The sequence below is a fragment of the Sinocyclocheilus grahami genome, unplaced genomic scaffold (genome assembly GCF_001515645.1).
Source record: "Sinocyclocheilus grahami isolate Dianchi unplaced genomic scaffold, SAMN03320097.WGS_v1.1 scaffold640.1, whole genome shotgun sequence".
NCBI classification, from domain to species: domain Eukaryota; kingdom Metazoa; phylum Chordata; class Actinopteri; order Cypriniformes; family Cyprinidae; genus Sinocyclocheilus; species Sinocyclocheilus grahami.
Genome location: NW_015505819.1, coordinates 228410 through 242715, shown reverse-complemented (window position 1 = coordinate 242715; position 14306 = coordinate 228410). Strand labels below are relative to the sequence as shown.

Below are 14306 nucleotides of genomic sequence, written 5' to 3'. Positions count from 1 at the left end.
AATTCATTCATTTGTTAATTTATTCTTTCAAAAATATTTTATCCATTTATTTAATTATTGCTTCTTCCTTCTTTAAATACTTAAAATGTATTTATTTATTCAGTCAGTCAGTCAGTCAGTCAAATGTTTCCTAATTGTGTAATGTGATTTAGCTCACACTAATAAATGCTTTTTTTTAATCCAAATTTATGTAAATACTCTCAGGATTTGATAAATAGTGGCTTTGTGTAACAGTACAACCTGCAACAGCCCCACTTTGACTCAGAGACTAACCTACACACTCGAAATACCGCCATTATTGATTCAGAGCTTCATGGATGCCTTCCGCTGGAGTTTATGGTGTTTATTGTTGTATCCCTATTACCACGCACTGTTTTGGCTTAATGATCATCGTACATTGCACCAAAAAGAGACATTTAAACCCATATGTCTGATGGTTTGCACACCCACATCAGTTATGAGTCATCTCATATCTGCCTGTCATTGGTTGACGAGTTTTGCAGAAATGAGCGAGGAAATGAGCTCTAGCAAACAGCTTGGAGTAGATAAATGATCTGGCACCACGCGCTGCAGGGGTCCTCCATAAACTCATCCCTTAATGGCTGTATTTTTATCTCTAATTTGCTTTCCTCATCAACATAAACAATGAAAACATTTTACGGCCTTAAAACATCCGATTCGCTTTGATCCCTCCGATTTAACGCACCTGCTGCGGAGGAAAACACTGAAATGCTGCGGTCGTTACGCCTTCAGAATCATAATGAGCGAAAGTAGACCCGTCGAGAGGAGTCTGTTTTAGACTTTGATGCATTCTGAACAGATTCAGCAGTGTTTTATTATAAAACATGTAATGGCAGCTGCATGTTAGAATCAATAATTTAACCAGTCCAATAACTGGCCTCTGTTGCAATAGTATTTATGATAAAGGGCTTTGTGACATATTTGTAGAGTATTCTGGAAGATACCATGTGCTTTGACAGCTCCATCTGAGATCAATTCTGAATTATTACACCATTCTGCTCTTATTTTCAGAGCTGGCCATGAATATGGAAGCTTATTCCTGCCACGGGTTAATAATAATAATAAAGGTAACTGCAAAATGATCTCACAATTATCACTTTTTTTACTCAAAAGTCTGACTTTTGTTATCAAATTCTCTGAATTGCGAGTAATAACTCAACGTGTTAACTCTCACATATTTCCTCATGATTACGAGTTTATATCTCACAATTCAGACATTTCTTCTCAAAATTGATAGATATAAAACAAAACAGAACTGTGAGATTTTAACTTGTCTAAATTGAAAAAAAAGGTCTAAATTGTGAGATATAAACTCATAATCAAGAGAAAAATGTCGGAATTGTGAGATAAAAAAGTTGTAATTATGTTCAGAGAAAGAAAATCATAATTATGAAATGTAAACTCAGGTACGACACAGGTGCGGGTTTATAACTTGAATTTGTCAGAGATAAATGAGCAATTCTGAGAAAAATGTTTGGATTATGGGATAAACCTCAAATTTGTGTGAAAAAAGACAGAATTGTTAGATAAAAAGTTGCAAATATCTTTACTTTCTATTCCATGGTGGGAAAAAAAATAGAATCGTTACAAGGTACAAACTAGTGATTTGGAGAAAAAAAGTCTGAATTGTGAAGATAAAAACTTGCAACTTTGAGGTGAAAAATGGTTGCAATTATCATATTTTTTTTATTCCATGGTGAAAAAAAAAATTGTGAGATATAATCTCGACAAAAACAACAGACAGGAGAGTAGATCACAACACATTAAAGAGCCACAAAACAGTATTTATTGTTTGAATTTCTTACAAAATGAAGAATGAATTTGAAAGCTGAGACTTTGTTTCATACCAAAAGCAACGAGCTCTTGTCTGTCGGCGTGTTGTCAGTGTCCTCTTTGCTCCGCGATGTATTTTTCACTGTGTGAGAACATGATGTGTGGCGTAAGAGCACCCTGGCTTGTCGGACGTAGCAACAGTAACTAAGGAGGTGCGGGTCTTTGCCAAGGGTCAGTTGTGAGAAAAGTCAGAATTGTGAGCTATAAACTGGAAATTCTGAGAGAGAAAAAAGTCTTAATTGGAAGACATAAACTTGCAATTGCGAGAAAAAGGTCTGAATTCTGTGATAAAGAAGTTGCAATTACCTTTTTCAATGTTTTATTCCATGGCAGAAACAAAATTATATTTTTAATTATTATTTTTTTATAATTATAATTATTTTTTTTCTCAGAAACGGGCAGTTCTGAGAAAAATGTCTGAATTTTAAACTCAAAACTGCGAAATAATTGTGAGAAAAATTGCAATTACCATCATTTTTTTTTATTCCGTGGCAGAAAAAACTGCGAGATATAAAATTATCATTCAGAGAAAAAAAAGTCTTAACTGGCAATTACCTACTTTATTGTTTTTTTTTTATTCTATCAGCTTCTTTACATAAAGCTCTTCCTTCAACATCATCTCTCATTGAAGCCGAACGGCAGCTTTTCAGTTGATGTTTGTAATGTCTCTGTATGCAGATGGAGTACTTTGAGTTGAATACTACATTAGATGATAAGCAAAAGCTCACACTAACAGGATATATTCATATTTGCATAGGCGCACGCTTGTGAAGGCATCCGAGGGATCGTGCGAGCTCACTGTGAAACTCTCCAAATATGATTAACTCTGAACGTGCCTGTTAATCTCTGAAAAAAACCCCGTTCACACTTGCGTTGATGGGACGAGTGTTATGCTCAGATGCACAACACCGTTGTAGAGAGGATTTGTCAAGAAAGATTAATGGAGACAGGACGTCAGCTGGTGAAACAGGAAGTACCGTCAACATTTTGTGACCCTAATTACTCTGCGAAGATGTTATCTTTGTTAGCTTCTTTAGTGTATCTTTGTCCCTCCAACCGGATCGTGATATTAATCATTCTGAGCAAACAGTGCCACACGTCACGGATCAGTGCAGATGGGAAACGTCTACTGAAATTCAGAGTGCTTTTGCTTTGGGGAATTACAGCTTACCTTCTATGGTTTTATATGTTTATTTGACAGAAATAGTATTGTGAAGAACTAGATCGCCACTGAAGTGAATGGCACTGGTTATACACAAATGACATGCTTTCTCCTACAGTAATTCCCCACACATCCCAATGGTACACGGATATTATATCTATTTTCACTTGCCATGTTTATTTTAAGAGGGGTGTACTACCTGGAAAAGAAAAATATAATTTGTTAATGTTGTATGCTGTTGTATATGCTGTTATAGCGGATATTATTTATGCATAAGGTACTTTAAATAGTTTACACAGAAACTTATGTATACTCACCTGTACGAGCCGGAGGGGTGGAGTTAGGGCTATAATAGAGAGCCCAGCCATCAGTTGAGGGTTCTTGGAACCAGCGAGCGTGCAATTGTAGTGCCGTGCAACTCAGATTGTTAATAAGGAGTGCTTACGTGCTTATTTTTGTGTGTGTATATATTGAAAAAATTTTCAATAAAAAAAACTACGAGACAGCCGTCATTATTTAGTTTTTAAACAAGCTCATATCCACGAGGGAGTCTTGGCTCTGTCTTGTGTCACAAATATAGTGATTATAGTAACTTATTGGGAAGAGATGAGATCTGGAGATGTTGCAGGTCAGACTTGAACCGGCGTCATCCCAATGAGCACCACAGCTTTGATGTTTTAATGTAATTACTAAAAAGTATTTTTTAAAATGGAAGGGAAAAAAAGCATAAATAAGACTAAAATAAATAAAATAAATAAAAATATTGAGAGATGAATGCACAGAGATTACTGCTGATAACTCAAGCTGATGTTGTCTTTTAACAGATCTCCTCATTATGCATGTCCTGAAGTCATCCAGGTGAGTGTTACCTGACTGTCAGTAAAAAAGAGACCTATGAATGCATGACTTGATCTGGAATCAGGATTGCATTTTGACTTTGTCTTGTCTCTGTTAGGGAGAGAAGTATGACGGAAGGAAAGCAGACGTTTGGAGCTGTGGGGTCATTCTGTTTGCTCTGCTGGTGGTGAGTCATGGCTAATTGCAAAGTCAATCCAGACTTTACCTTACAGGAATAGTTCACCCTAATATAACATTTCTGTCAACAATTACTCGCCTTCGTGTTGTTCTAAACCCATGTGACTTTATTTCTTCTGAGAAACATAAAATAAATATTTTTTAAAGGGGTCATATGACGTTGCTAAAAATAACATTATTTTGTGTATTTGGTGTAATGAAATGTGTTTATGCGGTTTAAGGTTAAAAAAAAACATTATTTTCCACATACTGTACATTATTGTTTCTCCTCTATGCCCCGCCTTTCCGAAACGCGTTGATTTGCTCTGCAAGGTATGCTCTGATTGGCCAGCTATCCAGTGCGCTGTGATTGGCCGAATACCTCAAGTGTGTGATGGAAATATTACGCCCCTACCATACTGTGATGCCGTGTCCCGGAGCGATGAGACAAAACCAATAAAACCCATTACAAACGAGGCATTTGTTGTATGCAGTGAGGACATGTTTGTGTGGGAACGTGTTACATTGCATCGCGCCACGTAAACATAAAACCATGTCTGCATTTGTGATCAGAGAAATGACAAACAACAAGTGCTACTCTACACTGCTAAAAACTCGTGTTTGAATCATCAGTTGCAAATTCTTTAAATATGAAAACGTACTTACAGTCTGTGAGTCAGAACAGCCGGCACTGTAGGCTACTCTCCCAGGAAACAGTCCTCGTCCTCCGTAAAATGCGCTGGACACATCTGAATATTTGGGTTAAACTGTTCTGGATCAGTGTTGTAAATGCAACTTAACCACTGATTTCTAGTCGTGTACTCTTTTGGAAGACCAAACAAAGTAGTTTCGCTTTCACAACGAAACACAAAGTGTCTCCACGACATGGCGGTGGCGGCAGCTACACTACTACAGCGAGAATCAAAGTTACATCTTCTTTCTTTGCATGAACATTTGGGCGGTGTTATGCAAATCTTCCCACACAATGACGTAGACATGTGGGGGCGTGTTTAAACGCGGCGTTTTAGGAGGGCGTGGACAAGTCTTAACTTTTATAAAGAATATCTCTTTGGGTTTGAGATTTAGTCTTTGCAACTTTAGGGATCTTATCTATTCACGAACAGCTTGTAACACTCCTAAGAGAAAGGAAAACTTGAAATTGTATCATATGACCCCTTTAAAACTATATGAGTTTTCAGAGTATGGAAAAGAGCACCATGAACATAGCGAGAAAATATCTCCTTTTGTTAAAGGAAAGAAAGTCATACAGGTTTAACAGAATTTTCATTTTTGCGTGAACTATATCTTAGATTAAGTCAGATATTTTCTCTTTAGTTTGATCAAATTGTGTAGAAACGCACAAATAACTTTCAAACACATTGTATTATGTTGCTGATTTTGACAGCGTGATGGATATTAAAGTTAAATTCATGTTTTCAGAATGTTATCTGCGATTCTTTTTCATCAGAAATGGTATTTTGTGAAAATGAACATGCATATGTGAATGAAGGCTGGGAATTGATTTTATTGTCCCAAAGACAATACAATTTGGAGCAAGTATGCGTCACACCTCTGCACTGCATTATTAGCAGATTTTATTTGAAATGTTTTACCTGCACATCTCAACCGCAGCGATATCCCCAAGAGTTCCAGCTCATTTGAAATACTCTTGTTCAATTTTGAGAGTAAAATTGAGACCCTTGAGTCTGAGAGGTTTATCTCCATACACAGAGCCACTGGCCTGCATTTTAAAGCAGAGCTGGATTGTTTTTGACGTTCTAGAAATGATGATGACTCAGTCCTTTCTTCAATGAGCTTCTTCAACTTCAGAGCAGACTAGAGCTGCACATTACCTTCAAACAACCACACAGGAACCTCAGCTCAACGGTTCTTTTCTTTTCTTTTTTCTTTTGTTTTCTTCTTTTTTCTTTTGTTTTGTTTTGTTTTTTCTTGCATCACCTCTTGTCTCTTCTCTTGTCTCTTGTCTTTTTGTCTCATCTCATTTCATCTAATTTATTCTTGTCTTTTTTGTATCATGTGATCTCGTCTTGTTTTGTTTCCTTTCTTTTCTCATCTCATTGCATCTCATTTTATCTTGTCACGTGTCATCTAATTTTTTCTTATCTTATTGCATTTAATGTTGTCTTGTTTTGTTTGGTCTTGCCATATCGATTTGTCTCTTTTTTTTTCCCTCTCTCGTCTCATCTCATTTTATCTCCTGTTACCTGGTCTTGTCTCGTTTGTGTATTCTCTTTTATTTTGCCTATTTTGTTTTGTCTTGTTTGGTCTTGTGTCATATTGTCTTGTCTCTTCTGTTTTCCTCTCTAGTCTCATCTCACTGCATCTCATTTTGTATCGTCTCGTGTCTTCTTGTCTCATCTCATTTTGTCTCTTATTTGGTCTCATCTTATTGAATTTAATTTTGTCTTGTCTCGTCTCATGTTGTTTGGTCTCTTTTTGTCTGTTTTTCTCTCGCACCTCATTTCATTTGGTCTCATCTTTTGGGGGAAGTCGTGGCCTAATGGTTAGAGAGTCGGATTTGTAACCCAAAGTTGCGGGTTCGATTCTCATACCGGCAGGGATTGTAGGTGGGGGGGGGGGGAATGTACAGGGCTCTCTTCCACTTTCAATACCACGACTGAGGTGCCCTTGAGCAAGGCACCGAACCCCCAACTGCTCCCCGGGTGCCGCAGCAAAATAAAAAATGTCTGCCCACTGCTCCGGGTGTGTGTTCACGGTGTGTGTGTGTGTGTGTGTTCACTGCTGTGTGTGCTTTGGATGGGATAAATGCAGAGCACTAATTCCGAGTATGGGTCACCATACTTGGCCACATGTCACGTCACTTTCACTTTCATCTTGTGTCGCCTTGCCTCATCTCATTTTTGTCTGTTCTCTTCTTTATTTTTGTTTCATCTTATTGCATTTCATGTTGTTTTGTCTCTTGTTTTCCCCTGTCATCTGATCTAATTTGTGTCATCTCGCCTTGTCTCATTTTTATCTGTTCCCTTCTTTGATTTTGTCTCAGCTTGTTGCATCTCTTTTTTTGTGTCTGCTCTTTTTTAATTTTGTCTCATCTCAAATAGATTTGTCTCTTCTGTTTTTCTCTCATCTCATCTCACTGCATTTTATCTTATCTCTTGTCACCGTGTCTCATCTCATTTTTGTCTTTTTTTTTAATTTTGTCCTGTTTTGTGTGGTCTTGTGTCATATTGTTTTGTCTCTTCTGTTTTCCTCTCTCTTCTCATCTCATTTAGTCTCATCATGACACCTTGCCTTGTCTCGCTTTTGTCTGTTCTTTCATTTTGTCTCGGAGGAGGCAGACCCAGCCCTAGCTTTGCGCTGTCCCGTCCGAGCCTCCAAAAAATAGGGGCGCAGGTGGCTTCCACAGGACACTGGAAGGGCAGCAGCTGTGGCCCTTTGGTAGGATCCCAATTTCGTTGGTCCTCCGACGTGACGTCGAGAGTGACCGACTGAAAGGGAACGTCTCGGTTACGTATGGTAACCCTCGTTGCCTGAAGGAGGGAACGGAGACGTCACGTCCCGTCGCCACAGCTCCTGTACCACCGCTGAGCGGCCGGGTCACCGGCTCGGCTCCTCAGCGAAAACCTGAATATGCGCTGCACCTGCTGCCTACTTATACTCACGCTGTGATCAGCAGCAGCTGGATGCAATAATCGCATGCCAATGTGCATTGGCTCGTTTAGTTTACACTCGAAGTAGATTGGTCCCTCTAAGCGAGATCCCAATTTCGTCGGTCCTCCGACGTGACGTCTCCGTTCCCTCCTTCAGGGAACGAGGGTTACATACGTAACCGAGACGTTCCTTTGGTTGCAGATGTCCTCTACACGTTTAAAAAAAAATTTTTTTTTAAACATTTATGTTAGTGTTTTGCTTTTTCACAGAACAAACAGGACAACGATAACGAAGAAAAGATAATTACAATAATACAATGTAAATTAAAATGTAATAACCTATGACAGAACAACAGAACACTGAGGGACAAATGCATATAAAGGCAAATTATAATTTAACTTGTCAGGTAATGCATAAGCAGGATACAAATTCGTAAATGTTGTAAAGTCACTTAGTCCTGTGCATGTATATTAAAATAAAATGATGACAATTATTGTACACAATACAAAAAAAAGCAGTATCCTGACTTATTGGCTGTCAAATAATACTTTAGGCACTATATTAAATACGTTATCAATTCATTCAGATCACACTCCATTATTAATAACTTTTGTCATTAACAAGGGTCATTGGCTATGAATGCAATACATCAATTACATTGAGATATTCTAAAATCTGGCCCTATGTTTTGTCAAATACCTCAGATTTGTCATTATTGATGTACCCCAACCTCTCAAATACATACTTACAAGATCTCTACCCCACATTTCAAACTTGGGCGCAAAATCTGTTTTCCACATTCTTAAAATAACCCTCTTGGCAATCATACCGTATAATATGACTTGTCTTTCATGTATATTAAACATCTCTAAACTACTAAATATCCCTGTTATAGCTAAAAGTGGACATGGTTTGAGATTCTTTTTGAATGCTTTAGAAAAACAATCAGATATGTTTTCCCAATATTCCTGTAATTTAGGGCACAAGTATGTGAGTTAAGGATTCCTTTGCTACTTTACACCTGTTACAGAATGGAGAAACCTTTGGGAAAATGCTGTGCAATTTTACCTTAGATAAGTATAATCTATGCGAGGTTTTAAACTGAATTAAATTATACCTTACAGTAATTGAACAAGTATGTATGTTCTAAAGGCCTTCTTCCCAACTGTCTGAATCGATCTCTAAACCTAATTCTATCTCCCAGGCCTGCTTAATTTTGACTTCATCTACTACTTCATGTTTTAACATAATACTATAGAAATATGACACAGCTCCCCGATGCAAAGGATTAAACTTATGAATTTCTTACTTATGAAAATCTCTAACTTGTAAGTATCCAAAAAAATTAGAAATATTGATGTTAAAGGCTTTTTTTAATTGCTCAAATGAGGCAAATGTCCCGTCTATATACAGATCTTTTATTCTTTGAATGCCATTCTTCTCCCATTGTGTAAAACCTGAATCATGTAAACCATGAGAGAAGGCATGATTCTGACATATAGGACTATCTAGGTACACGTCAGGAACCTTCAAATAGGCTTTAATCCATTTCCATATTTTCAGCGCATTATTTATAATAAAGTGATTATCATATAAGGCCAGATCAGTTCTAATAGGACTATTAAGAAGAGCAACAAGAGATGTCCTATTGCAAAATGCTTGCTCCATTCTAAGCCAGGACGGATCTCTATTTGTATCAGAAGGCCACTTTTTCCACCATGCGAAAATACTTTGATTAGCTGCCCAGTAGTAATAGTTGAACTGTGGCAGGCCAAACCCTCCCTCCTTTTTAGTTTTGCATAAATGTTTCTTTGATAATCTCACATTCTTGTAATTACACACAATTTTTTACTATTGTGTCTAGCTGCTTAAAACACTTTTAAACTTTGTGGGATAAAACAAGGGAGTGACTGAAAAATGTACAAAAATCGTGGAAGTACTACCATCTTCACTAAGTTAATCCTTCCTGCCATTGACATGGGCAAAGTTCTCCAGAATTCAATATTTTGTTTCAACTGATCTAACATTTGTTGTTATCCTAAGTTATCCTAAGCAGATCTTTTGATTCTTTAGTAATTGTGACTTTAAGATATACAAATGAATTGTATGTTTTTTTTAAAGGTGTGGATTTCAGAAATTGTGGGTCAATTTTTGTTGTAATGGGCATTAATTCACTCTTTTCCCAGTTGACTGTAAAGCCAGAGAATGTCCTAGATGTTTTAATCAAAGACAAAACCGAAGGAACAGACTTTTGAGGGTTAGAAATATATACTAAAATGTCATCTGCATAAGTGGTCGACCGATATAGTTTTTTTGACTGCCGATATCTTGGAAAGCAGGGTGGCCGATATAAAGCCGATATAATTTTATTTATTTTAATTAATGTTTAAGAAATTTGAAATCATTTGAAAATGTATTAAAAAGCAAATGTGTTAAATAAACATACTTATACTTTAGATGACAAAGTATTTTTCACAAATAAATAAATATTGAATAAAAAATATAATAAAAAAGGAAGTAAACACTGTAACCAACAGGGCACTCAGTATTCTGGGACGTTTGTGTGCATTGGGATTTGGGAATCATATTTTTTCAAATAAAGCCAAGGTAACACTCATTTTACATACAGCACACAGTGGAAATGACATGAATATAGCAGTGGGCAAATGTATAAAGCGCAGAATAATTTAAAATCACGAGTTTAAAGTTTGTCGATCACGTGTCTCCAGTGAAGCTGAACTCTCCTCCTGTCAGCATTCAATTCACACGGACCGACCGTCACGCAGAGAACACGCGATCATTCAGGTCACATTCACACTTCACAAGATCTCACAACTGGATCCGACTAAGTTTGCAAACTTTGTGAAATTAAATGTTCATTAGTCAATCAAAGATTTGTTTAAATTATATAAATACGTATTTGCTGAATGCTGACGGCAAACAAGAAAGTATTATAATGTTTGCCTTTCTATTACTAATAATATAAAAGCAATCGTTATTATACTTTTTGTATACATTTTAATTCCTTTGTTTAACCACTCTATCTCATTATTAGATAGACTTCTATCTGTATTAGACAGAACTGTTAACGACAATGGCGAACAAGATGGCGAATGTGAGCCCTGTGCTCAGGCACTGCCGCTGTCAGCGTCGTCAAAATAAAAGTCTGTCACGCCGTCAAAATAAAAGTCCCGCCTTGAACACATCGGCCAAACAGGAAAACTTATCGGCCGATGCCGATATTTTAAAAATGCCAAATATCGGCCGATATATCGGCCGACCACTAATCTGCATACAATGAAAGATAATGAGGGAGACCCTTAATGTTTACAGGATAAATCCCTGAATGTTGCCTAATACTTACTGCTAACGGTTCGATAAGAATTGCAAACAAAAAAGGCGAAAGTGGACATCCCTCTCGCATTCATCTGCATATCTTAAAGGGAGAAGACACATTTTGGTTTGCGATTACAGATGCAACTGGATGAGCATATATAATATCAATCCAGATAGACTGGCCCAAAGCCAAATGCTTCTATGGCAGACCTCATGTTCTTCCATTCCACTTGATCAAAGGCATGAACTGTATCTGTGCAGTGCTTGGCATATAAAATGTTAAAAAGACGGCGCAAATTAAAATACATATATCGACCAGGAATGAAGCCTGTTTGGTCCAGGTGAATAATAGAGCAAATATGACTTTTCAGACGATTCACCAATATTTTTCCAATAAGTTTTGTTTCTATTGGAATCAACAAAATGGGACGGTAAGATGACACTGATAGCGGATCCCATCCTGGTTTAGGAATTAAAGTTATATCGGCTCTATATAAAGTGGGAGGTAATTCAAAATTATCACCACTATGTTTATACATGCGTAAAAGAAGGGGGGAAATTATGTCACTACATTTCTTAATAAATTCAATGGTAAGCCCATCTGGGCCAGGAGATTTATTGTTTGGAAAAGAAAAAAAAATGGCTCTGTTAATCTCTTTAAGGCTTATGTCTGCATCTAAATGTTTAACTGCGTCTTCATTTAATTTAGGAAGATGCAAATTAGCTAAGAAATTAACTGCAGTATTTGCAGTTGCATTGTCCTGAGACCGGTATACATCTTTATAAAATTTAGCAAAGCACTTATTTATATCAGTTGGATTATTTATGAGATTGCCGCTACTTGATCTAATTTAATGAATAGCGCGAGATGCTTGGGCCTGCCTCAGCTGACAAGCAAGCAACTTTTGCGGCTTGTCTCCTAGTTCAAAATATTTTTGTTTAATACATTTTTTATACATTTTTAGACATTAGCACATTATATTCATAGTTTAATTCTCTACATGTTTTTCATGTATGATAAATATGATGAGATGCTAAATAAGATGCTAGTAGTTAGCAGTCAGAGAAAAGTGGGATTTTCCTATTTTCTGGCTCTCTTGCTTTAGATTCAGTGGGGAATCTTGATACTGTGACTCGGCGATAAAGAGAACGAGGAGTTTGATGTGCAGATAGTAAAGCTAGTCCGACAGTTCAAAGCTAGTGCGTTTGTGTGTTTGGAGATCAGCTCAGCGTGTCCAGACACATCTGCCATCACCGTGACCTTTCTGTCCTCACAGAGGACGCAGATACTAAACAATAAAAAGCTGCTTTTGACTTGAGTAAATGCTCAAATCAGAGTTCTTCTGGAGCTGATATCTGTCAGTTTGTCAGGCTGTGATTCACACTTTGACGTGAGAGATAACGGACAGAATATTTGCTGAAATACCATAGAATGGCATTGAGTCCAAATCATGAGCAAATCTAGAGTTAAACTGTCTCTTTTCTTGGTGCAAATGGTCAAGGGAATTGTCTCTGTCTCATTTTGTCTGTCTTTATCTTGCTGGATGAATCTCTTGAAACCTGTATTGAACATATCTGTGGCATGTGGATGAAAAAAGATTATTATCTTATAGTGTTGTTATAAAAAAACATAATGTTTTATTGATAATTTGCATTGATTTTCAATGTTTAAAATATCTAATTCTAATTATTGTGATGTGAATAAAATGTGTAAAATAGTATTTAATAAAAATTAAGCATACATTTATTTTTTGTGGAATATTGCAAAAAAACTACATTTTATTTAGGTAAAATGTAATTTAATGTGTTTTCTCTTTTGATTTTGGCCTGAAATGTCACAGTAACCTTGAGGACCTGAGGTAGTTTTTCTAGTTCATATGAAATCTATTAAACCTCCTCCGTCGCGGTTACAGCACACTTCTGTACAGACAGTCAAAGCATTGACTCGCTCCGCAGGAAGACCATTTCAAACCGCGTTTCCATGGAGAAACAACTTAAACAGGAAGTGGAACTCTGGGTCCACATGAAAGCTCTGTATTAATATCTCCATTTATTCCCCTAGACTACAAATGGACACTTTTGCTGGCTCTCAGAACTCACAAGAGATTTTTGTCTCATTCCTTACAATTTAAGAAAAAAAATTCGGAGAAAAAGCTGTTAGTTAAAAGAAAGAGAGCTGAGATCTCTAGTACGTCTTTTGCATGACAAGTCGGCCTACAGTCAACTCGCTGTACACTCACAGAACATCGTCTTATGATCACGTCCCACGTCTCGTTAGCTTGTTCTCGTTACCTTTTACGAGTGTGGCATCTTAATGAGTCACAGTGGCTTTCAAGGACAAGCCTGCAGGAAACACACACATCTTTAAGTCACTGATAGAGTTTGATAGTGGCTGAATTGTCGAACGCCCTCACGCATGTCTGAGAAAGACATTGAAAAATTAATATTCACAATGAGCAATGATTCATTTTCCCAATGCAAAATTCACAACACACATTCCTGAAAATACCAGACAGCTGTTTCTTATAACATGTTGGAAATGGACTTTGTGGTAAGATATAATTAATGATTATGGATTTTAATAATGAACTCTAATAACTTAAAAAGTTCTCAACAATAAGGTGCATCTAGACTGTAAAAAAACATCTGTAGTTTTTACAACAACAAAAAAAATACAGAAAAACTGTAAACACATTTACGGCAAAAAACTGTAAATTTTACAGCATAAAACGTCTCAGTTACGTATGGTAACGTCTAAGTTACTTGTGTAACCCTCGTTCCCTGAAGGAGGGAACGGAGACGTTACGTCAGTGACTGACGAATTGGGATCTCGCCCGAGAGCCCAATCACCTTCGAGTGTTAACTAAACAAGCCAATGACAGTTGGCGTGCGTGCTTCGCCACGCGCACCCCGCCCCGCAGCGCGGGTATAAAAGGAGAGCGCGTGCAAACGCACATCAGTTTTTCGCTGAGGAGCCGAGACTACGTGCCCCGGCCGTACAGCGGTGGTACAGCAACTGTGGCAACGGAACGTAACGTCTCCGTTCCCTCCTTCAGGGAACGAGGGTTACACAAGTAACCTAGACGTTCCCATTCAGTCAGTCACGTTCAACGTTACGTCAGTGACTGACGAATTGGGATCCGTATGGAAAACGCCACTATTGCGGACCCCCTCCAGTGCCCTGCGGAAGCCGGCAAGCCCCCCCACACCAGCTGGGGCGGAAGAGAGGACAGCGGCTAGGCAGAGGTGACCGCCACTGCTGTTCCATACAGTGGTGCATTGGATAACACTGGGAAAGCATACCCAG

At 37.7% G+C, this 14306-nt stretch overlaps 1 protein-coding gene across 1 annotated transcript in view; it reads left to right on the top strand.

The window, feature by feature from the left end:
* Window positions 1–14306, top strand: part of LOC107558308 (serine/threonine-protein kinase BRSK2-like) — a 239582-nt gene that overhangs the window by 174114 nt on the left and 51162 nt on the right. Inside the window, exons 6-7 of the mRNA XM_016241958.1 lie at window positions 3841–3874; window positions 3972–4040. Coding sequence (XP_016097444.1) covers window positions 3841–3874; window positions 3972–4040 — 103 coding nt within the window. The remainder of the gene's footprint in view (window positions 1–3840; window positions 3875–3971; window positions 4041–14306) is intronic.